The sequence below is a fragment of the Panulirus ornatus genome, chromosome 64 (genome assembly GCF_036320965.1).
Source record: "Panulirus ornatus isolate Po-2019 chromosome 64, ASM3632096v1, whole genome shotgun sequence".
In the NCBI taxonomy this organism is placed as follows: Eukaryota; Metazoa; Arthropoda; class Malacostraca; order Decapoda; family Palinuridae; genus Panulirus; species Panulirus ornatus.
This window is the reverse complement of record NC_092287.1, coordinates 2651994-2677824: the sequence shown is the minus strand read 5'-3', so window position 1 is coordinate 2677824 and position 25831 is coordinate 2651994. Positions and strand designations below refer to the sequence as shown.

Genomic DNA, 25831 nt, shown 5'->3' with positions numbered 1-25831 from the left:
AGACCTCAGTTTATAACTCGAAAGACCTTGGTGAACCTTCGAACTGACCAGTTAGTGTCTTGTCGTCGTGCTCAAGGGTCGTACCCTCGTGCTCAAGGGTCGTACCCTCGTGCTCAGGGGGTCCCACCGTCGTAATCAAGGGTCGTACCCTCGTGCCCAAGGGTCGTACCCTCGTGCTCAAGGGGTCACACCGTCGTGCCCAAGGGTCGTACCGTCGTGCTCAAGGGTCACATACCTTCATGCTCATGAGTCGTCCCGTCGTGCCCAAAGATCGTACCGTCGTACTCATGAGTCGTACCGTCGACGTGCTGGGAGGATTAAAACTGGTGAATGCTTCATAAATACAATACCTTTCATATGATAATTTGGTTGTATAAACAGTCATCCCAAAAGACTGTACCCGGACTCCGCCCAACAATACAGCGGAGTAATTACAAAAAAAATACAGTGAAGAACGCCATTGATTTCAGAATACGTACTTTTAGCTTTCCGTGTAAAAAGAAAAAAAATGTGAATTGAACATCAAATAGATCAGAGAAGACAGGAAGAAGATGGGAAGTAGGATACAGGGTATGTCAAAAGAAGATGGGAATTTGGTTACGAGGGATATCAAAGAAGATGGAAGGTAGGATACGAGGTATGTCAAAGAAGATGAGAAAGAGTGTCCAATACTGAGGTTAAGGAAGATGGGAAGCAGGATACAAAACCGAGATGAAAGAAGCTGGGAAGCAGGATGTATGGCAGAGATCAAAGAAGATGGGAAGCATCTTGTTACAGTCTGCTGCTGCTGCTGCTGCCTTCGCTTGTATAGTTTCTGTTGCCACGTCTCCTGTTGCTCGCTGTTGACGTATTATGGTAATCTGAGACTGCATTGTATATTTTGCGAGTGGGTTTACAGCTGCTCTCCGTCCCAGGAAGGGGAAGAGTTTGTGGTGTCGTAACTCGATTGCAAGTGCAAGGCTTCGAGTCCATGACAGTAATTGCCGTTGCCTGTGGAAACGACTCACGACCCGCTCCGCTCCGCGCCGCCTGAGCCGCTCGGTGAATGTCTGTAGGATGGAATTACGTCATTCGTTATACGACGGTACGATTCCTGTAAGCAGGATGGTACGACCCTTGGTTCTGATGGCCTGGCCTTTGATCTGATCATTAAGGGTCGAGGGTCAAAGGTCAGGCCGTGACATCCAGTCGTACTGCGTGTGTAACGTTTGATACTCCGAGAGGTCTTCCTCAGGGTGGGGGTCCTGTGCTGTTGTTACAATGGTCTTTTCGGATATTACTTTTTTAAACCTTTTCTCTACGATTTATGATGGATTTCTGCTGCGCTTTGTCTGCTTCTGCTTTCTCGTTCTGCTTGACTGCTTATTTGGTGATTTTCTGTTTCTGTTTTCTTTTTTTTTTTTTGTCTGCCATTGCTCTGCTTTCCTTGTCTGCTTAACTGCTTCTCATCATCTCTTTCCACAATTAAAACTTTCCTTCCTTTGCGATGAGGTTGTATGTAGCCTCCTCTCTCTCTCTCTCTCTCTCTCTCTCTCTCTCTCTCTCTCTCTCTCTCTCTCTCTCTCTCTCTCTCTATCTATCTATCTATCTATCTATCTATCTCTTCCCCCCCTTCTGCCCTTGTCTTTCCTTTCATTTATCATTCTTCTCTCCCTCCCGTTGTCATTCCTCCCTCTCCCACACTTTTCTTGCTGACCTCAAATGCCAACGAGTCGTCAGGGAGAACCGTTACACAGGACTAAAGGTTGTATTGCTCTTCGTTATTGTGCGCATGGCCGTTAGTTAGTAGCTGCGCGTTGTCTCTCACCCCCCAACCTCCCACACTTCTTTCTCTGTTTCTCTCCTGCTCTGGATCCCGCAGCGACCAGTAGGGCAGCCACGTCCACCGACGGGGACCGTAGATCCAGGTTTGTGAGTGGGTTTGCCTCTAGGTTGGGGTGAGGAGCGTTCAGTCATACAGTAGGTGCTCCGTGTGTCCTCCACGTGAAAGTCGCATTTTGACAATGTTGCGTAAGTGTTTGTAATGTCGAGGCGAGAGGTGTGTGTGTGTGTGTGTGTGTGTGTGTGTGTGTGTGTGTGTGTGTGTGTGTGCCCAGGTCGCAGACGAGAGAAAGTGGGGCTCGTGCCTGCCTGGGAAGGGTGATTCCAGCATTGTTAATTCGCTCGGGTTTCTCAGAGGCCGCGTACGTGAACCGATGGCAAGACTTACAGTTCCTTGCTAGATAGCCATGGTGAGGCGCTGAGATGGAAAGCCGGCTGCTCTTTAGTTTTGCTTGAGTTAATGAGTCGGAGTCGTTATGCGATGGTACATGGTCTGGCTGCTTACTGCTGGTGGCATCTGGGAATGATATGGTGAACCTGGCGTACTCTCCAACGTATATATATATATATATATATATATATATATATATATATATATATATATATATATATATATATATATATATATATTTCCAAAAGAAGGAACAGAGGGGGCCAGGTGAGGATATTCCAAAAAAGGCCCAGTTCTCTGTTCTTAACGCTACCTCGCTAACGCGGGAAATGGCGAATAGTTTAAAAGAAAAAAAGATATATATATATATATATATATATATATATATATATATATATATATATATATATATATATATATATATATATATATATATATATACAGTTTTATGCAGTCGTTATATACCACTTCCTGTCTTGTTTTCCAACGTTTCTCCCCCCCCCCCCCCCCCGCAACCCCACCCCCTCCATACATATCCTCCCCCCTTTGCCTCTGGGGGTAAAGTGTCGGGTGTGGGCTGGGGGAGCCGAGGGGGTCATGGCTTGTGACTCATTAATATTCCACCGGTTGTGTGCCCACCCCTCTCTCTCTCTCTCTCTCTCTCTCTCTCTCTCTCTCTCTCTCTCTCTCTCTCTCTCTCTCTGGGCAGTAGCACCATTTCTCCCCCAACCCCCCCCCCTTATGTACTGACCCTCCCCCCCCTTCCTCCTCCTCCTCCTCAATCTGAAATTTTGATTCAATTTCGGTAATGTACCTTACCTGAGTCCCCCCCCTTACCCCCCCCCCCCGATTTAGTGCCCCAGCTGGTAGGGGGGCGAGAGGGATATGTACGACCCCAGGTAGTAGGCCCCACGACCAGCCTCTTGCCCCACGACCAGCCTCTTACCCCACGACCTGCCTCTTGCCCCACGACCTGGCTCTTGCCCCACGACCAGCCTCTTGCCCCACGACCTGCCTCTTGCCCCACGACCTGCCTCTTGCCCCACGACCTGCCTCTTGCCCCACGACTAGCCTCTTGCCCCACGACCTGCCTCTTGCCCCACGACCTGCCTCTTGCCCCACGACCTGCCTCTTGCCCCACGACCTGCCTCTTGCCCCTTGGACCTGCCTCTTGCCCCATGACCTGCCTCTTGACCCTTTCCTTGCGACCCGTGTCCTTGCCTTTGACCTAATTTAGATGCTATTGGCATTTTCCCAAAAAAAACGCCTGAACGAAGACACACACACACACACACACACACACACACACACACACACACACACACACACACATTTTTCAGTGAACTACAAGCGCGCCTGTCATAGCTGCAGGAATTACCAAGCGTTTAAAAATATTTCGTTATTTTTTTTTTCTTTGAGAGTTGTGAACTGGGTCGAGAGGTCACTAGACGCTGGTCAGGTCAGGTCAGGACACAAGAGGAGTTAAGGATCAGGTTAAATGTGTTGATGTCTGGATGTGTTGCCATGGGCTGTGAAGGTACGGTTTTTGGCTTTATCTTTCCAGTATGAGATCATGAGTTTAGTCTCTGTCTGTCTGGTCTTTGAGATTGTCTGTGTGTGTGTGTGTCTGTCTGGACCAAACTGTTGGAACCCGCAGACCCACGTGGCCCATCTCTGTGGTCAATTCTCATTTTCTTTCCTTTTTTTTTTTCATTTTTCTTCATTTGATTCTTAACAACATCGTTTTTACGACGAGTTAATCTGGAAACTTCCAGTCCCCCGTAGAATGTTCGGATTATCCGGAGTTCACTGTGTAACGTTAACCGTCGTCTGCTGTAACGTTAACGCTGGTTCTCTATAACGAACACTTAGATCACGTGACGGATAATCCCGATGTAGAACGAGGCCGGAACCGGATAATCCGTTGTTGGCAGAAATTACCGGATCCAGAAGAACCCCGGCAACCCTGACTGTGTCTGGCCCATTGTATGTGTACTGGGGGAGGAGGAGGTAATGTACGGGTACTGGGTGGGGGTAGACGTATGTGTACGGGTACTGGTGTCACTTGACTTAGAAAACATCAAAATATGGTATATTGCAATGCTGCAGGTTGCAGCCAGCAATAGCCCGGCTGATCAAAGCTGGGTAGCGTAAGGAACTTCGGGTTCCTCTGTTGGTGTTGGCATATTATGGCTGTGTACTTGTTCATGTTTACCTCTGGGGAGAAGTCAAACGGGGGTCGGTATGCCGTCCAGCACGACGCTACGACCCTTAATAGTCAGGTCAAGGGCCATTATACTTCAGGGCTTAACGTCATGCTTAAGGGTTGTACCGTCGTGCTCAAGGACTGTACTGTCGTGCTCAAGGATCGTACCGTCGTGCTCAAGGATAGTACCGTCGTGCTTAAGGGTCGTACCGTCGTGTCAGAGGTCGTACCATCGTGTTCAAGGATCGTACCGTCGTCCTTAAGGGTCGTACCGTCGTGCCCAAGGGTCGTACCGTCGTGCCCAAGGGTTGTACCGTCGTGCTCAAGGGTCGTACCGTCGTGCTCAAGGGTCGTACCGTCGTGCTCAAGGGTCGTACCGTCGTGCCCAAGGGTTGTACCGTCGTGCTCAAGGGTCGTACCGTCGTGCTCAAGGAATCAAACTCAGCTTGGAGGACACCAGAACAAAGAAAACGCGGATCTGAGTATCCGAGAGGGAGAACACGTCATATATATCTTGATTTAGATATGGCATTGTGGTGGACGAAGGCGGGAAAATGGTATCATAAAGAAAACTCATTTGCACACGCCGGCCATAACAGCTCCACTTGAAACTGTGAGAGTTTTGATGAGGGGATTAGAAAACGGAGATAAGAGAGGGGGGGGATTTAGTTATTACGGAAGGCAGTGCAGTCCTTGGCTGTGTTGGGTCTTAATCCTTTGAAGACGAAGGTACAGTTCTCCGGTATGATGACGTGGCCTTTGACCTGACCCTGTCGAGGGGTGGGAATTGTGGGCACTTGGGGTAAAAAACCTCATTAGAAGAACATTACTTGACTGGGGGAGGGGGGGGGGGGAGGTTACAGGGAGTGTATTGTGGAGAGGGAGGTTCGACCTGGTGGTGGTAGATTTTGGGGTGTTAACTGTGGGTATGGGTGTAAGTAAATGGTTGATGTGAGAGAAGTTGAAATGGAGGGAATGGGGTGAAGTTACACACACACACACACACACACACACACACACACACCCAGCTGGGCTAATTCCACATGAGTATTTATGACGTGGTTTCACAGAAGGTGATTCGTACCTGGCAGGTGCAGCAGTACACCCAGGTGGTAGCGTGGCTCTAGGGTGTAGAACTACGGTCCGCCTCCAGAGATAATGTGGATCTGGGGTGTAGAACTACGGTCCGTCCCCAAAGATAATGTGGATCTTGGGTGTAGGACTACGGTCCGCCCCCAGAGACAGTGTCGTTCTGGGATGTAAAACTACACTTACTAAGGGTGTGTTTGTTTCTCTGGGGTTGCTTATCGGTGGTGAAATCATTGAGTGGTACCCAGACACTGGCTGGGTGGAGATATACACTCAGACATTCACACGGAAGTGAACTACGACAGAAGTAGACAGGTACACCCCAGACAGTCACACAAATGAACAGACTGGTGAAGGCAGTGATCCAGGCAAGCAGGCGAGCAAGCGGGCAACACGCCCAACAGTGAATGGAGGCCAACTGTGTCAGCAACCAGGAAGGGAGTAAGTGGTGGGGAAACACAGTTGGGTTAGTGCTGGTGGTGGGGTGAACGGGACCTGTGTCATTACCTTGATCATCTCACCCCCGGCATCACCCTCCCAACCCAAGCCATCATGAAGTCTCCCCGCACCCCACCTCCGACACTCAGCCCCCACCTTCCTCCCCCCTAGGAGACCTTTCCCCCTCCCCACACCGTAAACTTCACACCCCTTGGGAATAGTGACTCTTGCACCTTCCCCTTCCTCAGGTGTCTCTCTTCCCCTGATGTGCCCCTTCCCCTGATGTCCCCCTTTCCCTGGCATCTCCCTTCCCCTGATGTCCCCCTTCACTTGGCATCTCCCTTCCCCTGGCAATCTCCCTTCCCCTGATATCCCCCTTCCCCTGGTATCTCCCTTCTCCTGACGTCCCCCTTCCCCACGGCATCTCCATTTCCCTGATGTCCTCCTTTCCCTGGCATATCCTATTCCACCTTATGCTCCTCCCAGACATCTCCCATTCCACCTTGTCCCCCCTTTCCCCCTTCCCCTTTTTTTTATTGGGGAGAAGGATATGCGAGGGGTTAGAGGAAGGGCGGAGTAGTGGTGCGAGGAAAGACCAAGTCACCTGCAGGAACCATTCACTTGAAGTCTGTATCACATTTTGACGACCCTCTCCATATCTGTTGCCCTAGTGAACCCCAAAACGGATCTTTGTCCCTTGTGAACCCCCATTTGGATTTGTTGCCCTAGTGAATTGCCAAACAGGTTTGTTGCTCTTGTTAACCTCAAAACAGATCTGTTGCTTTAGTGAACTTCCACTTGGATCTTTTACCTTATTGAACCTCCATAAGGATCTGTTGCTGTAGTGAACCTCCATAAGGATCTGTTACCCGAGAAACCTCCACAATTGTTTCTATAAGTAAACTTCCACAGAGATCTATTGCCTCAATAAACCACCATATAGATTTGCTGTAGTGAACCTCCTCATGAATCTGTTACCCTAATGTACCCCCACACAAATCTGTTGCCTAATTGAACTCCCATTAGTTTAAACAGAACCTCTTGTAACATACTTCTGTGTTCTGATTGTGAAATTCCATCTCCCAGTTAATGGTGATATGTGAGCTGTGTTTTTGCCTTTTTGTCTTTTTGGAGTAAGGCTTTCTCATAGATATCACTGATATTTCTTTTTTTTATACCATATAATCAAAATCCTGCACTTCCTTAGCTTTTTTTTACCAAGTGAGGTATTATATCTGATTTTTATCTCTAATTTATTTTACAGGAAAATAAGATCCTATATTGATAGTTGCTCTCAACCAGTTTGAAAAGACTTCTCTGACACCTTTATTCTCTTCCTCTCAGATGATTTCTTATCCATCTTAGGAGTTCCCATTCTATGATTGTGTGCAAGTCTAATGTATATGTTAACCTTTTTTGTGGGAAAGTGTTTAAAGCTGTCTGGCACTCAAAGAACACAATCTTCACTTAGTCATGAAATCCCAGAATAATTTTTTTAATGTGACCACTTACCTCTCTCACTTATGTATTCTTCTTTTGAAAGTAAACAATCTTAATTTTTTCTTTATCATTATTTTACAAACGAAATTCATGAGGTTGTGACTTGTCATTCAGCTCATTTTCCTATCTTTATTAAAGATGATGTGTGTTCTGTTGACATTTGCTCTCTTCCATTTCCATGTCATTGACCCTACTTTCTTCATTTTCTTCAGCAGCACCTCAGGTGGCCTGTCACATCTTTCTTCACACTTCTTGGGTACATATGAAGAGATTTCATAGGGTTCTTGTGTCTTCTTTGAATCAAGAGCTTCAACGTCTCACATTTGTTAGCAGTTTTAATGCTTTCCATGGTCCCTTCATTCCATATCGTTTGTGTTGTGGATAATGTACCTCCAGTGAAAAAACGCTATGTAATTATCTATTCCTACAATACAGATAGGGAGATCTACAATCATTGGGCCCCATTTCTTCAACTTTCTTTAACACAGGTAGCATTTTGAACATTTTAATTGACATAGCATGTAACACCAAGATACATATGCTTTTGAGTTGTGACCACTCATGAGTGAATTTCATGTCTAACCTGGCTGGTTTGTTTCCACAGACAGAGCTGTCTCAATCACTACAGCAGCTGTCAGAGAAGGCCCGTGCTGCTACTGAGTTCATCCACACCCTCAAGACTCTCACAGAAGAGGTCCATGTGAGTGATTATATTGCAATTTGTCTTTCTTCTGCCTGTTAGAGATTCATACATATATTTCATGTTGTTGATTTGGAAATCTATTCATTTCTCTTTTACCTTGCCAGACTTCACTGAGCACTCTTTTTTTGTGTGTGTATGATACTGCATTTACGTATTTGATGATAGAGAAGATTTCTTGTTTGTAATTTTTCATTAATGACAATTTATGAGGTTGTTTTATTTTGTGTTTTTATGCATTGGCTAAAGGCCAGATATCATATTAGATGCGTCAGTGATAAGCAGCATATATTTTTTGGTTCAAAGACTGATAATTCATGTATATTTCTAGGGTAATTGTAGAGAAGTAGAAGGAGTGATTGTTGCCCAGGTGGATGCCTTGGTAGAAGCGTTACAGGCACGTCGCACTGATCTTATCAACTGGGTCAGGAGACAGCGAGATGGGAAGGTTTGTAAGATCTGAGTATTTCTCTTCTTGTCAAATGGCTGCAGTTGTTTTATGATAAGTAATTCAACTTCCAACACTGCCCAGAATTAGTATGTATTTCTATTTATTTTGGAAAGCCCCCCTTTCAACCTGATGAGCTGTATTAACCTTCTATCTTCCAGTGATAGTTCCTTCTAGGTCTTTGTCCCAAATATATGTTAAACATTCATTGATAAATTCTCTTCCATTATAGGTCTTTATGGGCTTTAGCCAAGAATATATCACAAGTGCTGTCAGTCTGTCTTTCCTTCTCTTTATTTACCAGCAATACTACAGCTATTTCTCCAACTGTTAAAGCTACTCATTTTGTTCTTTTTTTACCTCTCATGTCACATTAAGGATGACACCAACTCATCTTCTTTGGATTTACTGCTTAGTAATTTTGTATTCCATCGTGTGGTTTCTTTTTACACTCCAAAAAAGCACTACTGCCTTTGAACACAGAGAAGGTATATGGAGTGGATGGCATCCTTCCTTTGTTTTGTAGTTATGTGTCAATGAACTTGTTGATGTCCTTGCATGCCCTTGCTGTATTTTCTAAAAACCAAACCTCTTCCTTCAGTTTGGAAACAAGCATTGATACAACCTGTCCTATACGAGGAGTCTGATTCCCTCAAGTATTGTCTTAATGTTTTTAACTTCTATCTCTCGACATCTTCAAAACTCTTCTAAACTCCAATTTCCTTTAGAAATGAATTTCAGTGTTCTGTTTAATCAACAGCATCATTTTTGCAACATGAGATCCTATGATATTTTCCATTGTTATTTCCTGTAAGATACTATGCTTCTCTTTCTTCATATAGACCTTTATTTCAATTTCTGTGATCAGTCTTACTACAGTATGTAGTATGGAAGCATGGTTGGAAATGGTGTAGAATTCTTTTATCCAAGTTTTATAGAGAGAAGGCGAGGTCCGTGTAAAATTTTCTCTGATGATTATGGTTGTGTTTCTCTATAACTGTGGGAGTGGAGTGCTTTATGGGCATATCCAGAAAACTCCTGTAAGTGCAATCTGAATGGCCTGTGCTCTCTTGGAGTTCATGTTTGTGTAGCAAACATACCTTGTTTCTTGGCACATCAGACATGATTGCCTGAATTTGACCAGTAGAGATGGCTTAGCATTTACTACATAGATTGTTACTCATTTTGTTTATTTCTGTATACACTATGTATGTTTTCAGATGAAAGTATTTTGTACTTTTACACCTCAACCCCACATAACAGGCTCCAATGTAGAATTCCTTTGCACAAACCTGTTTTCCCTTTGACTTCCATTATATGATTAGAGATACATTCTTGGAGAAAAATTCCAGCTCTGATAATAATGACAGAAATAATGCAGAAAACTTTTTGAACGTACATGTATGTAAATTTTTGATAGGTTGTCAATATCAATGCTAAATATAAGGCACAAAAGTGTAATTGATGATTTTTAATACCTCCACGTACCAAAAGGGTCATAGAGATTATCAGCTCCTTGCATTGAATCTGGTCTTTGATCCAAACACTTTATGATCTTTCCATATTTTTCATTATACTTTTTTATGTCTTTTTTTAGCATTTAAAGATATGAAAACCTGAGGACTGGCTTTTGTTTTGATTTTCATGTTACGTATTGTTTATCCTATGGACATAGCAATTCCTAATGTTTTCAGAATTTGGGTAAGTTTTTACCTGCTTCAAACCACCTTAACATTTCTAATTTTGCATTGAAATCAATTGATTTATGGCTTGTCTTTACACGTATGCCATCACTAGAAACTAATTCATTTTACCAGTCATCTTGACACTGTTATTGTAATGTTAAAAAGCTTGTGAACCTTGTCAAACCAGGTAACACAATATGATAAACAAAAGGTAAGTAAAGTGCTGAAGTAATCCATGAAGTACAAAAGATTGTATTTGAATGCAAATATAAGTTGCTTTTAAAGTACAAGCTATTCACTGCATGTACTAGATAAAGTTCACCTATGATTAGCAAAAGCTAAATAAGGATGGTGAGGTGGAAAGAAGCCTAGAAAACATCACTGTGAAGATAACAGTAAGTAATAATATTGAAATGCACTGTATTACATAGCTAAGAGGAAAGCATAGTTTTTTTATTTCTTTTTCTTATTCCAAAAAGCCCACTGTATATTGATGTAGTCATCAAGCAAAGCAGATGAAGGTCCACCATCCATTACACACACTTCCTCCTGTGTCATTTGATAGGCATTTCTTATTTGAATTTTTTTCTGCGTTCAGTTTTTTCACCTATTGTATAGCTAAAACACAATAGTAGCACTACAAAGCAGCCATTTAATTGTAGTAGGAAGTCCACTTACTGCAGAGAATTCTGTACTGTAAAGTGACTTAGTGTACGAGTGAAATGGAGATTAAGTCACACACACACACACTGCCGCTTCATAATGCACACCACCTTCTCTCTCACTGTCATTCTGCGAGATACAAATTTTGTTATATTTTTGTAGTAATGCTACAGTACAAGTAAAACTACTGTAACAGAGCAAAGTGGTCATTTGATTTAGAAGTCAACATAGTGCTAAGACAAAAAAGTAGATATTTAATGATCCATAACTCAGTTGTTGATGAGTACCTGTGACAAGATTTTGCCAAAAGGCAGGGCTAGTGTGTACCACTCACCCCGCTTCTTGCTTAATGAATAATGCTGTTTCTCTCTACTGCTTTTCTTATCGAATGATTGTCAGTCCTTGGTTCGTTTGGGATTGATTTAAACCACACATCAAATATCAAATGTTTTTGGTTGTGTTTGCTGGACGTATCTTATATCATCTGGTGGTATATTACATTGTCTTTACATTTTTCATGCAGAGGTTTTATATTATTTTTTCATTTTTGTTTTATTCCATGATATTCTTGCAGAATTGTCAGCATTTTCATATTTTATTCCTTCAATTTGTTTCTATGCAGATATTATCATTTATCTTTCTCTTTTTCTAGGGTATAAAAAGTGAGTTTTTCAGTGTCTCATGGTAGTCTGTGTTCCATTCCCTTAGTTTTACTCGTGAAATGCTTCTAAATTCTTTCCAACTTGTTATTTCTGTATGTTTCATTGGTAACCATATGACACAGCAGTGTTCAGTTTTGCTTCTTTTATGTGTATTAAACATTTTCATCAACAGTTTTCTCTCTCTTCTAGTGAAAATTTTTATTATCATACCACTTATTAGTGTACTTGGATTGATAATACCATCTTCTCCGCATGGTCTTTGGATTCAGGTTTCTCATTTATGGTGACTCATAGATCTTTGATGTTTGTTTCACTTTCTCCCACTTTCTCTGTTTACTTTACTTCCATGTCTGTAAATTACTGATGTGGTTTTCTTAACTACATATTTACCAAACCCCTAACAGTAGCAGTATACAGAAAAAATAAGCAGATCTTAAGTGAATCTGAATGCATACCAATTGGCCATCTCTGAGTATTCTTTTTCTTTAATGAGATGAAGATCCTAAGGCTCAGCTTCATTATATATGTTCATGATCTTGTATAACACCACTGAATGGGAACAAATACCGTATAAGAAAAACTGAATATGTTGTTTAAATTTCATTGGTGTGACACTGGTAGTTATTGTAAACATGATGACTGATTGTTAGTTGCCATTATGAATAGAAAATTACTGTTTTTGAGACATACTCCAGTACTAAGGAAAGAGTGCACAACTCTGTGTCTTAGTTTCTAATGCAGGTATGAGCATCAAGTCAAGAACTGGGGTCATTGTCTTAGGAGTCACAACCAGCATATATCTTGCATATTTTCTTCTTACTGCAATTTGTTTAAGATCCTGTAGGTAATGTAGCTTAAAAGTGTATAGATTAAAGACATTATCTCTAAAGTTGCTGCACAGTAGACCATGTATACTGATGGTAAAGTTTATTCATAATCACAGTCCTCCTTCTGTAGCCGCTGATAATCTAGATGTTTTGCTGAGCCAAAAGTAGACAGTATATGACTCAGAAGTTTCTTTTATTACATAAATAGCTTATTTGCCTAGTATTTCTGTTAATTTTCTGCACTTGCCTTTGATCAGGTGCATGTATTAAGAGAACAAATCCAGAACTACACACAGACTTTACAGTCTACGACTGCTACCATCCACTTCTTTATCGAGGCATTAAAGGAGTCAGACCCTGCATCATTTATGGAGGTAAGTGTAGTGACAGTTCCTTACTTTCTGTTATCAAAAGCTTTCTCTTGTTATTTTGTTGCATTTGTTAGTTTTCTATAGTCATGATGTATACAGTATGTAGGAGAAAAATAGTTTGTATTTATTGATTTGTTACTCCTGTGTCAATTTTAGCTTAAAGTTTACCTATATAATGATAGAAATGTACTGGTAGTGTATTAAACCATAGAATTATGAGTCACAAAATTTATGCAAAATGTATAGAAAGATATGTTAATATATTCTACAAAACACTAAGAAATGAAGTAGAAAAAGACTTATGTACTCCACTAGCATGAAACTGAAAGTAAATGCAATATAGAATTTTACTTAAACTCTTTAGAAATCACATATCATAAATCATTGCTAGTTACCTGGAGAGTTTCTGAATGTTGCGGTATTTTTATGGGTATGGGGTAAAACCTAAGGGCTATGAATGTGTTGGATACACTCAAATATATGGCAAAAGAGTTAAAGCATCTGCAGTTGGTAGGTGAATTCTCCCAAGCCTGCTATTAGCCTTGATAGTTTTCTAGCATGGAAGACTACAGGAGCCTTTGCCTGTAGTAAGCCTGATAATTTAGCAGGCTTTTTGATATGTCATTGTCATCACTGATATCAGCATCCTTGATACCAGTAGTGTTTGGTATAACCCCCTTAATTGTAGGGGAAATCCCAATGGTTACAAATGTGTTTTTGGTATACCTAAATACATGGCCAAAGAACCAAGGCAATTGCAGTTGTCAGGTGAATTCTCCCAAGTTTTTCACTTGGCCATGATAGATTTCTACCACAGAAGACTACAGGAGACTTTGCCTGTCATAAGTCTAATAGTTTAGCAGGCTTTTGGGTATATCATTGTCATCATTGTTATTATCATCCTTTGTATTAGTGGTGTTTGGTATTACCTTGTTCATTGTGTCTTTGTCTGTTGGTATATCATGTCTTGATATTATCTCTTGAATGTAAGCTTCATCGATGATGAACAAAAGCAGTGTAAGCAAAATGTGTATCTTTGAGCTTCATGGACTTTGTAATGTCAGCACCTTATTATCATTGTTGTCATTTGGTGCTGTGAAACCTACATGGCTGCATTGGTATGAGATAGGAACAGGTATGACTACTTCTCACGCCTGTTTTATTTTTTGTACAGCAACAGGTATACCTTTTTCTTACTGTCATTACTAGCTTCCTAAGGAGGCTGTGACATGGGCACCTAGAGGTTTGTTTGATGCTTTGAATGCGAGGAGGACCATATCATTGTTCATAAAATTTTTACATTTTGATGATGTATGCACTTGTTGTTCATTAATTTTTCATTTTTTGATGATGTGTGCACTTGTAGATATCAGGGGCAACCTGGTTCCCCTCTTTTGTAAATTTTCTCTCTCTTCTTGAGCCCAGTAATTAAAGATATTGCAGATCATTCAAGCTTTCTATGTTGGGTTACTACATGGGGAGGAACTTCACTCACTTAAAACACTGTAGAATGGCTGACTTGCCAGAAAGCAGCAGAAGCTTCTTTTGTCTTGTCATGGTATTTCATCGTGAAGGAAGATCAACTTGAATGGCAGAAGCTGATAAAGATATCGGAATCTTACCGTTGATTTTGTGTTAGCTTTGTATGTTAGGGCTTGTTCTATGTAGGCAGTGCTACTATTGAAGTTTTCAATAGAGAAATTTCCTGTTTAGATTGTGGGCAACTCTTGGTACATTTAGGCATGGTAATTCTTTTTTCCTCAGAAATTAAATGTTCTGCTGTATCTTGTAAGCATCTGTGGTCTTTGTTACTTTATGTATTCATCCTCTGTTTTGGAAGCCTGTTGATCTTTTCTCCAAACTGGTTATCTCATTCCTGGATCTGCTGTTTTTCTCTTCTTTCTAGGGAAATTTATATTCCAACACACACACACACACACACACACACACACACACACACACACACACACACGCACACAGGATCATTAGTTATTTTCGGTACATGTGCTTAGAGTTTTGAACTGAACTTACACACATGTGTGACAATGGAAATTTGAGGTAGGTGTACACGGCATGCCTTTTGATAAGTTTTAGTAAATTGTTTGTTGAAAGATAGACTTAAGAATATTTAGTAGAATTGGATATTTTCATTTAATGTTTGTTGTTCTTCAGGCTCAGGAGATTTTAGAAGATCGAGTGTGTGCATTGACGAGGGATTGGGAACAGACCATGATACCAGAGCCAAGAGTTCCACCTGTTTTCAACCTCACATTGGATGATAAGACTTTACTGACTGCCATCCAACAGCTCACATTCATTCAGCTCAAACGTAAGATGCATCTTGGTTTTGTAATTTCCAAAAGTAATACAATCCTCTGTATCTCAATTGTGGTTATGTCAATTTTCATCAGATGCCTGGCAGATTCACATTTAAAAATCTAGTTACTGAATATAAAAGGAATTGAAAAAAATCTCAACTTTTATTAGATGCCAGGCAGATCCACATTTGCAAAACTAGATATTAGAGATGAAAGGAATTGAAAGAAAAAAAAAAAAGAGAAAAACACAAAATAGGAAGAAAGACTCTGTGTACATAACTAAATCAGTGGGTAATGCACAGACCACCCCACCACATATACAACCCAGCACTTGTCAGTTATGTGTGTATAGAGCACAACATGAAATCCCTCATCACTCAGTCCTCACTATTTTTCTGATTATATGGGCTGTAAATATTTCCTAGGTTCTTGCACTAGGTTTTTGTTGTAGTTATTTATCATTCCTTTATAGCTGCTCTTATATTGTTTACTGGCTTTAGGAGGTAATAGGAAAAGAAAGCACTTCTGAGTAAGAGCTTGGTTGTTTAACTGGCAATACTGGGGTGTAGTTTCCCCTTCTACAGTATATATGGAGCTGGCTTAGAAATATATCTTAAGAGCAGGAGGAAGAGGAAGCCTAGGAAGAGGAAGTTTAGGATTTTGCTTCAAAGGCTGGTCTTATTTTGGTGTTCATTCATATAAAGGTGATCTTCACTCTCCTTTTCAAGTCTGCTACTGTAAGAAAGAAAAGTTTATTGTATATCTGTTTTTTTGCTGACAAGTCTCTTACTAAGGTCAAGGTTTGTGTGTCTCTCTGCATGTGTGTGAATACCTATTTTTGCTTCTGAGGGGAGAGCTTTACATTCATTGTGTCCAATGTCTTAACCTATCATTTGCATACAGTTTCATTTTTTATTTTCTAATGCTCATCTTATTCATTGTTTTCCATCTGTTTTACTCATCCACTTCTCTCTTATTAAAGAATTTTTTTCATCATGACTTTTCTGGCTCATATCATGCTTAGTTAATACTACTGTCCTCATGTTGATCTGTTCCTATTAAGAATTGCCCAATATTTGTTTGTAATTGTGTTTTAGAAATTTGAAAGTTTTAATTATGTATCTCCATGTTTCCAAACCATTCCATTACACCCTCGTCAGGTCTTTCAACCATACTCTTTTTATTACCACACCTCTCTCTTACTCTTTACTTAATCAAACCACCTAACACCACATATTGTCCTCAACATTTCACTTCCAACACCTCCATCCTCCTCTGCACGCCCTTATCTATAGCTCATGCTTTGCATCTATACAACATTGTTGGGACTGCTATACTTTTATTTCTGAATATTGTTAATTTCTTTGGCTGTGTATCAGATTTTAGTATCTTCTGTTTTTCTCCTTTTAGATGAGGACAAAATTAGCCTGTTCTTTGACAGGATTGTTATTTCTCAGCACCATATTTGGAATTATCTAGATATATCTCATACACAATAGGTATGGTGATGCTGGTGTAGAATAGTATAAGTGTCAGTGTAGCTTTTGCATCAGTGGAGAATTTCGATATAGTTGTGATATCAAGTTGGTGGTGTTATATCTGTGCCATGAGTTTGAGAACATTATTGTGACTTTACTAATGAGGTGCACAAATATCTATTTTGACATGAAAAAAATGTGCTTTCAGGTTTCTGTTTCTTTCACTGATTCTTTATTTATTACAGAAACATATACACTATGTTCCAAGTATATATTTTCCCCTCCAGTAAATCAGTTCCACAATAGGTCACATGTCTGATGTATGATGAAAACAAACTCAAAACATTTCAGTTTATTCGCAATATATTCATTTAGCTTTTTCATTGATTTATCATTTTTGATGTTGGTATAAGAAATGTACTTTGATGATTTCTGTATCCATACATTTATTTTTAACTGAATATGAAATGCAATGCAAGGAAGTGTTCTTGTCAGCCAGTCACCATATCCATCACAACTGAAAATATGCTATGGTTGTTCATTCTTGAAAAAATGCTATATACATATTTACTATTTCTGAGTCGCCAGATATTACTACTATCTTCCAAAAACTGTTGAGAATCTTGTTACCACAATTGTACATTATCATTCCTTGTAGATAGAAAAATATTTCATATTTCGTAGGTATACTATATAGGGTTTACCCTTTGACTAAATGATACAAATTAATTTTTCTGTAGTATGTAGACATAGTATTTGAAATGTCAGTGATACATTAAAGTCACTAAAATATGCTTTTGCTATCTTGTTATTTACATTAGCTTAACCATACTAGAGTCATTCATAACTGTATCGTATCGTTAATTTGCAGCTCTCAGTTCTGTAACTGTAAGCTGGTTAAAATGGTTTTCATTTCATGCTATCCTAGGACCAGTTATCACTCCACCACAGACAGATGGCTCAGGTGGGAGTTGGATACCTTCTATTATTGTTGTATTGTATATTGTGCCTGGAATGATAGTATTACCCCTAAGTTAGTGGTCACTCTCATCAACAAATGCAAGTGTGAGCAGAAAGCCATTAAGCCTGCCTAGCTTTGCTGTTTGGAACTGTAGATGTTGGGAAGAACAAGCCCTGTGCTTTAAAGTGATAGCTGCACACTCTGGCATTACTTTTATGTTATGGATTAAGGTTCCTCTTTTAGCTTGCTTTGTATGTGTATATCATATCATGGTCTGTAACAAAATAAATCAAAGAAGAGAATAAGATAACCCTACTTTTCAGTGCCAGTGTAGCTGAGGATGTTTTGTAAATGTCCAAAAGACTAGTGATCATAGAATGATAAAAGAAGTGTGGTGGACTGCTCAGTTATCTAAAGAGAACCTGAAAATGGATTGGTGATACCAATGTGCACAAGCTTTACAGAGAGGTTTAAGTTATGTATATGAAGGCATATCAGCACAGCCTCACTTAAACAAAAACTACATAATTTTTTCAGTCATCAACAAGTCACAACCATCATCATCTAAGACCTCATAACCATAGGAAACTTCTCAAGATTTTTCACTGTTTCCAAAAATTACACTGTCTTTATCCACCTCCTTGAAAATAGGAGATTGCCTTTCTACATTCCTCTAACTCTCTTGCATGCTGCATTATGTTCAACTTCCTAGTAAGTTCAGTATTATTTTTATTTTGTTGTGAGGTGAAAATCTAATAGATGTATGATATTATTGTACCTGGTACAGCCTTGCTATGTGGGAAACAGCAAGCAAGCATGGAAAAAGAAAATGGTTACAAATGTTAGCTAAGCAGGCAGGAGTCACCTCTCCACTTTTTTTAAGCAGAGATTCATTATGGGAGGATAGTCTTTGTTGCTACACTGCTTTATTTCTTACTGTGGGTATTTAAAAATTTTATGAGACTAACATTTTCTTTTTGCAGCCCCTGGCACTCCGTCCATGATTCCTGAAGAGTGTAGTGCAGAGAATAACAGTGTGACCATTGCTTGGGCTCCTCATCCAAACTCCTGTGTCACGGGTTACACGCTGGAGATAGATGATGGGTCTAATGGGCCATTCAGGGTGAGTAGGGTGACTGGAAACTTTGATTTTATAGGAACATATAGGTAAGTAATGTACCTGGAAACTGTGCATGAATTATGATATGAATAAAGGTATATGGAATGCCTTAGATGGTATATTGTCTATTTCCAGCTGATCATAGAGGCAATGAGATGTGAGAAGTATAGGTTGTTCGATAAGTTTTTGTCAAAGGAGAGTTTTCCTTTTATCAATTTGCAAATTTATCTATACAGAAATTGCATATAATTAACACACTTTGAACTTGGTGCAGTTTTGTAACCATTGCACTTTATGATTCTTAGTTTGGTACTAAGTGAAGGAAGCGGGTTTTAATTACCCATGATATGTGGACCAGTGGTCATAGATACAGATATGCATCTATGCATACATTCATGTTTATGATTTTATTTGTGTTTTCACAAGTAAAGGTGGGCTTTGTTTTTGGTTGTCTCTGTTGTAGCATAGTTATCAGGTGGCTTTTCACCCACACAAGCACCAGGGTGCTTTACCTTCATTACCGTGACATACCTTATGTATCTGGAATAATCTGTGTAATTGGTGTTAAAGGTTATTCACACATATGAAAATCCCAGGTATAATGGAAAAATTTCAAAAGTCTATTTGCCTCAGAAACATGGTAGCTTTTTTTCAGTAGAAATTTTGAAATATGAGTTTTTTACCCACCGGGCTCTGTTTGTACAGCATAGGGATGGAGTTCTGCACTTGCGGACCCCATTTTCGTGAACATCTCTGTGTTATTGACATGATATGCTCCTGAATAGCCTACCAAGTTTCTTTATGGATTAGTTGAAAGAACTGTTTGAAACCCATATAAGGTTAGGGATTAGTCTTTTCCCTGCAGCCATCTGGCCAACATATTATTTGTATCAAGGTTCATATTTTAAAGCAAGCATAATTTCTTGAATTTTTCAGTATGACCTATAATTGATTGTTGAGAGAGGGAAGCTATGAAGTGATAATTCCATTCTTTTGCTATATTGTGTTGGTTTGGGTGTAGCTACTTCTGGTTTCTCACTGGAGATTTTTTACTCACCCACAATCAGAATGCCCTAAATCAGATGCACTCTCTCTCTCTCTCTCTCTTATTTACTCACCTTATTGTAAGGTGTTCCTCTGAACTCGGTATTTCATTCCTTATGTATGGTTTACTGATCATCTTAACAACACCCAATCCTCTTTAGTTTTTACCACAATTGTTACTCCCTTCACATTTTTACAGCAGAATAACCACTAGTTTTATCCATGCTCATATGGCACTTGACTAATTTTCCAAGGTGTTTCCCACATTTTACTAATCCATTCAACTGATGGTTCACTCCTTTTTTTCATTGATTCACTACCTGATACACAGCCCCTGATTTTTCCATTTTCCTGTCACATACTTTTCAATGTCATTCACTCCCCCATAATAGTTTTACACCCTTAATATCCACATGCTTGTTATTCTTCCTTGTATTTACATATACTGCATTTATTATTTTCCATCCACTGTTTTTTAACTTTATTCTTTGACTGTTCTTTACATTTCATTCATTATGGTCTTAAAAGGAGGTCTACTTATACTCTTTTTCTAAAGGTGACTTCTCATTGGCTGTGAAACTATGAACAGGCAAGGTCTGGTAACACCTCATGCTGAACATATGTGGCTCAATACCTTAGTAGTTTAGAGCACTTTGTTGCAGAGTTAGAGTTTTGGGTTTGAACCCTGCCTATGTTTTAGTTGAGTACTTGCTCCATTTGACTTCACAAAGATAGTCATGCATGATATCAGCCACCATACTCCACTGTGTAACTTAGATTGACAAACTTACATACCTTGATTATGCTACCCCAGTGTCATGTTTGTAGTTCAGGATTTTGATACAGAAATAGAAAATTGAGGTCCAAGCATTTTTGGAAGATTCTGCATGCAACAGCAGCTCAAATAAAATAAGGGGGGTTAGTAGATAGATAGTCTGTTGAGGTTTGAGGGTTATTGAGGTCTACACTTTTCTTCTAGCAATAATCTTAGAAAGGATTTGTTGTAAATTATCTTACCGCTGCACACCATGATTTGCATAACTTGTTATTGGATATATTTTACTATTAGGAAGGACAAATTTCCCCCTGAGTTAGCTTTTCTCTCAACAGTGCATATATAGGTGGAAGTGAAAGTTATGTCTTACTGATCACTCATTTTAATTTTCTCTGTCTCTAGGAGGTTTACACAGGAGAGGAAACAGTGTGTACCATTGATGGGTTACACTTCAACTCTATCTACCGAGCCAGAGTACGAGCCTTCAATTCCACTGGAAACTCTCCCTTCTGTGAGCCCCTCTGCTTACAGACAGCCGAAGGTAAATTGATGTGTATATATGTTCAGGATGTAACTGATTACAGATGGTAATTGTGATGCAGAAATATCATTGAAGGCTGTGGAAATGATTAAGCAGCAAGGGAACATTGAAACAAAATTTTCTGAAAGTTAAGGAAGCAAACAATTAGGGATGATTTGCCAAGAATTGTGCTGAAAAAAGATAAATAAATTCACACAACTTCAAGAATTTGTTTTGGAAATGTAAAGACAGGAAATAGAGAATGGCTTTGTTCAGTGGTTATTCTATCTTATATTGGAAACTTTCATGAAAACTCCTCTGACCTAAGTAGCTGTCTTTTCTTTCTGCCTCACCCACATGTGGACTGCTGGCACTCTACCCTCAGATATGAAATCTCGTTGTTGCACTTAATATTTGACAACACTTAGGTCACAGTTCATTCTTCGTAACTCTAGATTTTTCTGTGGTGAGTGCTATGCAGTAGCCCTGCCTTTTGACAGAATATTAGGAGCAATAAATAGATGTAGTTGGCAAGAACATTAAACAGGAGCATTAGGTAGAAGTAGTAGGTAGAAACATTAGGCAGGGGCATTAAGTGGAAGTAGTAGGTTAGATAATAGGCAGGTACATTAGGTAGAGGGAGTCAGTAGGAACATTAAGAAGGAACCTCTGAAAATGCTGTGCCAGAGTTGTCCCTCTGCCAGTGGTCTGTAAAGGGTGAGGCACTAAAGGCTAAGAAGCAGTACTGGAGTTCACCAGTTATAAACTTTTTTAACATGGCCACCCCCTTGAGGGAGTTCCTGGAGGGAATGGGTATCAAAGATACAGATAGATAAATAGGTAGAACAGTGGTTGATGATAAGCAACAGCCGTTGAACTCCAAAACTGACAGACATTGATTTATTTACCATGTCATAATCTCATGGGGCCAGTGACTGCTGCCATTAACTGTCAAAGTATGTAATAAGCTTTGTGTTGACAAGTAGGTAGGTATTTGAGATGGGCAGTTTCTCAGATTTTCACTAGTACTTGGTTGTCAGTGATTATGTAACCCCTCTGATAATGTGTTGTACACCAATAGCTAAAGAGATTCTTTACTTTTCAGGTGACAATGCATGGTAGTATAGATAAATGTAGAAGAAAGTGAATGAAATGGCAAGATATATTGAGTGTATTATTGAGGCATGTGGTAGCTGAGATGAGGATGCCAAAGGAATAATTTTTGATTGTAATCAATTGGTTCATATTTTATATAAATATAGGTCTGAAGGGAAACATTAGTTTCATGTGACAAATCTGCTAAAAATGTATTGTGAAAATTAAGGACTTATAACTATGTGGAACCCATGTTTGTTTTACCACATTGAGCATGGGTTGAGGCTGTGTGTTTGAGTAAACTGATAGGCTGTGGATGTATTTTGGTTTGAGGTACCAAGTATGTACACTTGTAAATTATTTGTGTTTCATTAGTAGACTTCTTGTATACAGTACAATTAAAAGTTTATAAATATTATTATTATGTTGTGTTCATGATGTTCCCTTTTTTCTTTTTTTATAGGTATGAAAATGTATTTCTCCTATATATTGTAATGTGTCTTTTACCATCCTATAAATTTCTTAGCATTTCTTAATAGTTATTTTGATTTTTGCAGTTGCTTGGTTTACCTTAGAATCTGACCACCCAGACCATACAGTATCTGAGAATGGCTGCACTGTCAGTTGTGATTCATATGAGCATCGGGTGGCTTTGGGCAGTGTTGGCTTCTCAAAAGGAATGCACTACTGGGAATTTAACATTGAAAGATATGATGGTAATGCAGACATTGCATTTGGACTGGGAAGAATTGACATTTCCAAGGAAATGATACTTGGTAAGTATTTTTCATATGTGATAACCAAAGTATTCAAAGAAGAAATTAAGGTACAACTCCATAGAATATGGGAAGCAACATGATATTGTGTGTAGATCTAGTACATAGTGCAATTGTACAAAGGCAAAGGGGATAAAAGTGAGTGCTCAGATTACAGAGGTATAAGTTTGTTGAGTATCCTGGGAAATTATATGGGAGGGTATTGATTGAGAGGGTGAAGGCATGTACAGAGCATCAGATTGGGGAAGAGCAGTGTGGTTTCTGAAGTGGTAGATACTGAATAGTCATTGTCTCACATAAAACTTGCAAAGGGCACTTGTCTCTGATGTAATAGGATTGTCAACAAGATTGAAATTCAGATAGCAGTAACAAAAAGAATAACCTCTGTAAGTCTACCTCCAATCAACTAGTTGCTGGTTATTATAAATCACATGGGGAAAGCATTCCAGTAATTCTCAAGGCCACTACAATCTTTGCTACAGGTTTCCTTACCAGGTAAGCTTTGAGAGTCCTCTTTGGTCAGAATGAAAAATGAATAATTTCATTCTTGAATGCTTTCTTGTGATTTCCCTCATTATTACTTGAGATTGCTGTTATTTTGGATTTAGATGTTTTGGATATTTATGAGTTAAGACTATACTTATTTTCAAGAAAAGAAGAATTCACTGGAGCTCATTAGTTATGGAGACTCCTTTTGAGGGAGTTCCAGTTGGGAACAGGCATCAGAGATATAGGTGGATTTAGAGAAGAGTTTCTGTAGAACTGCTTGGCTGAGAGCTTTCCCTGTGGAGAGCTAACTTAATTGGCTTGTTTCAGGAGCCTACTCTGGAATTGGTTTTATTTCATCAGGTTCCTTAACCCTTTTGGCTGCTGGAATACCAACTGTCATTAGTTACACCACACAGTACTCAGGTAGCCATAGGACAAGGCAGTTTCTTATTCCCTTATTATCTGTTTACTGTTCAGTTTCTCAGATGCAGTGTTTTCCATTTGAATCTTACAAACAAGTAGAAATGCTTGATTTGTAAATACTCATAGTGAGCCATATTTCAATATTTGTTAAATTTTGAATGTCTTATTTGCATGATTTTCATAATAGTTGCTTGGAAAATTTAAATTCTCATTTTTGAACCTCTGACAAAGGCTAAAAAGTTTCTGCACTTTAGATTTTGGTTAAAAGAATTTATTTCTTAATTAAGCTTTAAAAATCTACATTAACTTCTGGCAGTCTTAGCTAATAGTATGCTTCAGTTCTATCTTGGCAATACAGGTTTATTTACAGGTTATTAAATGAATATTTAGTAATATTCAGTGAGTTGGATCCCATAATTATCTGCTTTCTGCAAGCCGCCTTTTATCCTCCAGATAAGGAAGTTACATCAAATGAAGTGTAAGCTTGTACAAGATATTCTGATACATTAGTAGCTAAATGTTCAGGGTGTAATATTTTGAAAATCTCTCATGTGCCACAGATATGCCTCATTTCTTCTATTTCCTGGCATATACTTTCACTTACCCTAAGCTGTCTTATTGCATACAAGGAATAAATTTGGATGTCAGAGTTCGTTGTGTGTCCTTAAAAAGAAAGAAAGGCCTGCTCTACTTAAGCTTATGTGCTAGTGTTGGTTTTGATAAAGGAACAGTTGGATGAAACTGTGTGTCATATTTGACATGTGCTTTATATCGAAATGTGCTTAGACAGGACATGAGTGGCCACTTCCCACCTTCTAGACTGACAGGCTGTTTTCCAGTTTTCCTTTGTTTTCCAGTTAAGAATGTGGATTTTAGAAAGAGACAGTATGTCTATCTAAACTGAATACCTACAAATACCATCCCAAGCTTGTGAATTTTTGTTAAAGGTTAATGGCTATTATGTTTTGGGCTGAAGGTCAGTGAGTGTGTTGTACAGAGCAAGATGCTCTCATTTGGGCAGGTTGGAGGGGTTAGAATTGCTTGAAAAACCCTGACTGGTGTTTCTGGTTTAGTCAACTCCTGATAGAATTTCATATCATCATAAAGAGATGGAGTGATGTCAGTGTTTTGGTTAATGGGCTTCTATTTAATAGTTTTCATTGTAGATATTCTTTAAAACATAACAGACAAAAAGAAAAGCACCTTGCATTTCAAAACCATTTTATTGTTATATTTTTCTGTTAATAACATCATCTTTTCAGGAAAATGTGGAGGTAGCTGGAGTATGTACATAGACAGTGAGCGATCATGGTTGATGCATGCAGGAGAACATTTTAACCGATCAGCAGGGGGCATTCGTACTGGGGATACTGTAGGGCTGTTGCTCAATTTCCCAGAGAAAGTGCTTAACTTCTATGTTAATGGGAACTTACAGGTATGTGTAGCATCTGTTTTTACTGTAAAAATTTTAAGACAAGTTGTCTGTAATTTCTGATTCATAATTACTTACCTGTTCCCAGTTCTAGAGGGAGTGTCTTTGTTTTCCATCTCATAATTTTAGCCAATTTTTTTTGACTAAATGTTTACTACATTTACTACATTTTGTACATATTTACATATATATTAACAACGTACCCCAAACCCTGAATGATTTGGATTAGTGAGGGATATGGTTATATGAAATACCCAGATTTCCATACTGAATACATTTTTGGGGGAATGAATATTGTTTAGGAACCATTAAACCCTGAAACTGAGCATTTGAATAATTACAGGATTTAAGAGATTTCATGAGATTTCATAGAGGCAGGTGATGGTAATAATGCGCAGGAGGATGGATGTGCTGGAAATGAGATGTTTGAGGACAATGTGTGGTGTGAGGTGGTTTGATCGAGTAAGTAACGTAAGGGTAAGAGAGATGTGTGGAAATAAAAAGAGCGTGGTTGAGAGAGCAGAAGAGGGTGTTTTGAAATGGTTTGGGCACATGGAGAGAATGAGTGAGGAAAGATTGACCAAGAGGATATATGTGTC

General features: G+C 39.3%; 1 protein-coding gene across 4 annotated transcripts in view; it reads left to right on the top strand.

The window, feature by feature from the left end:
• Positions 1–25831, top strand: part of Trim9 (E3 ubiquitin-protein ligase Trim9) — a 179480-nt gene that overhangs the window by 151535 nt on the left and 2114 nt on the right. The window contains exons 2-10 of one of the 4 annotated variants that reach the window (XM_071657335.1): positions 8050–8145; positions 8477–8593; positions 12688–12804; positions 14974–15130; positions 17526–17561; positions 18542–18681; positions 20900–21038; positions 22670–22888; positions 25063–25235. In XM_071657335.1, coding sequence (XP_071513436.1) covers positions 8050–8145; positions 8477–8593; positions 12688–12804; positions 14974–15130; positions 17526–17561; positions 18542–18681; positions 20900–21038; positions 22670–22888; positions 25063–25235 — 1194 coding nt within the window. The remainder of the gene's footprint in view (positions 1–8049; positions 8146–8476; positions 8594–12687; positions 12805–14973; positions 15131–17525; positions 17562–18541; positions 18682–20899; positions 21039–22669; positions 22889–25062; positions 25236–25831) is intronic. The other 3 variants (XM_071657337.1, XM_071657336.1, XM_071657338.1) reach the window with 3 other exon arrangements.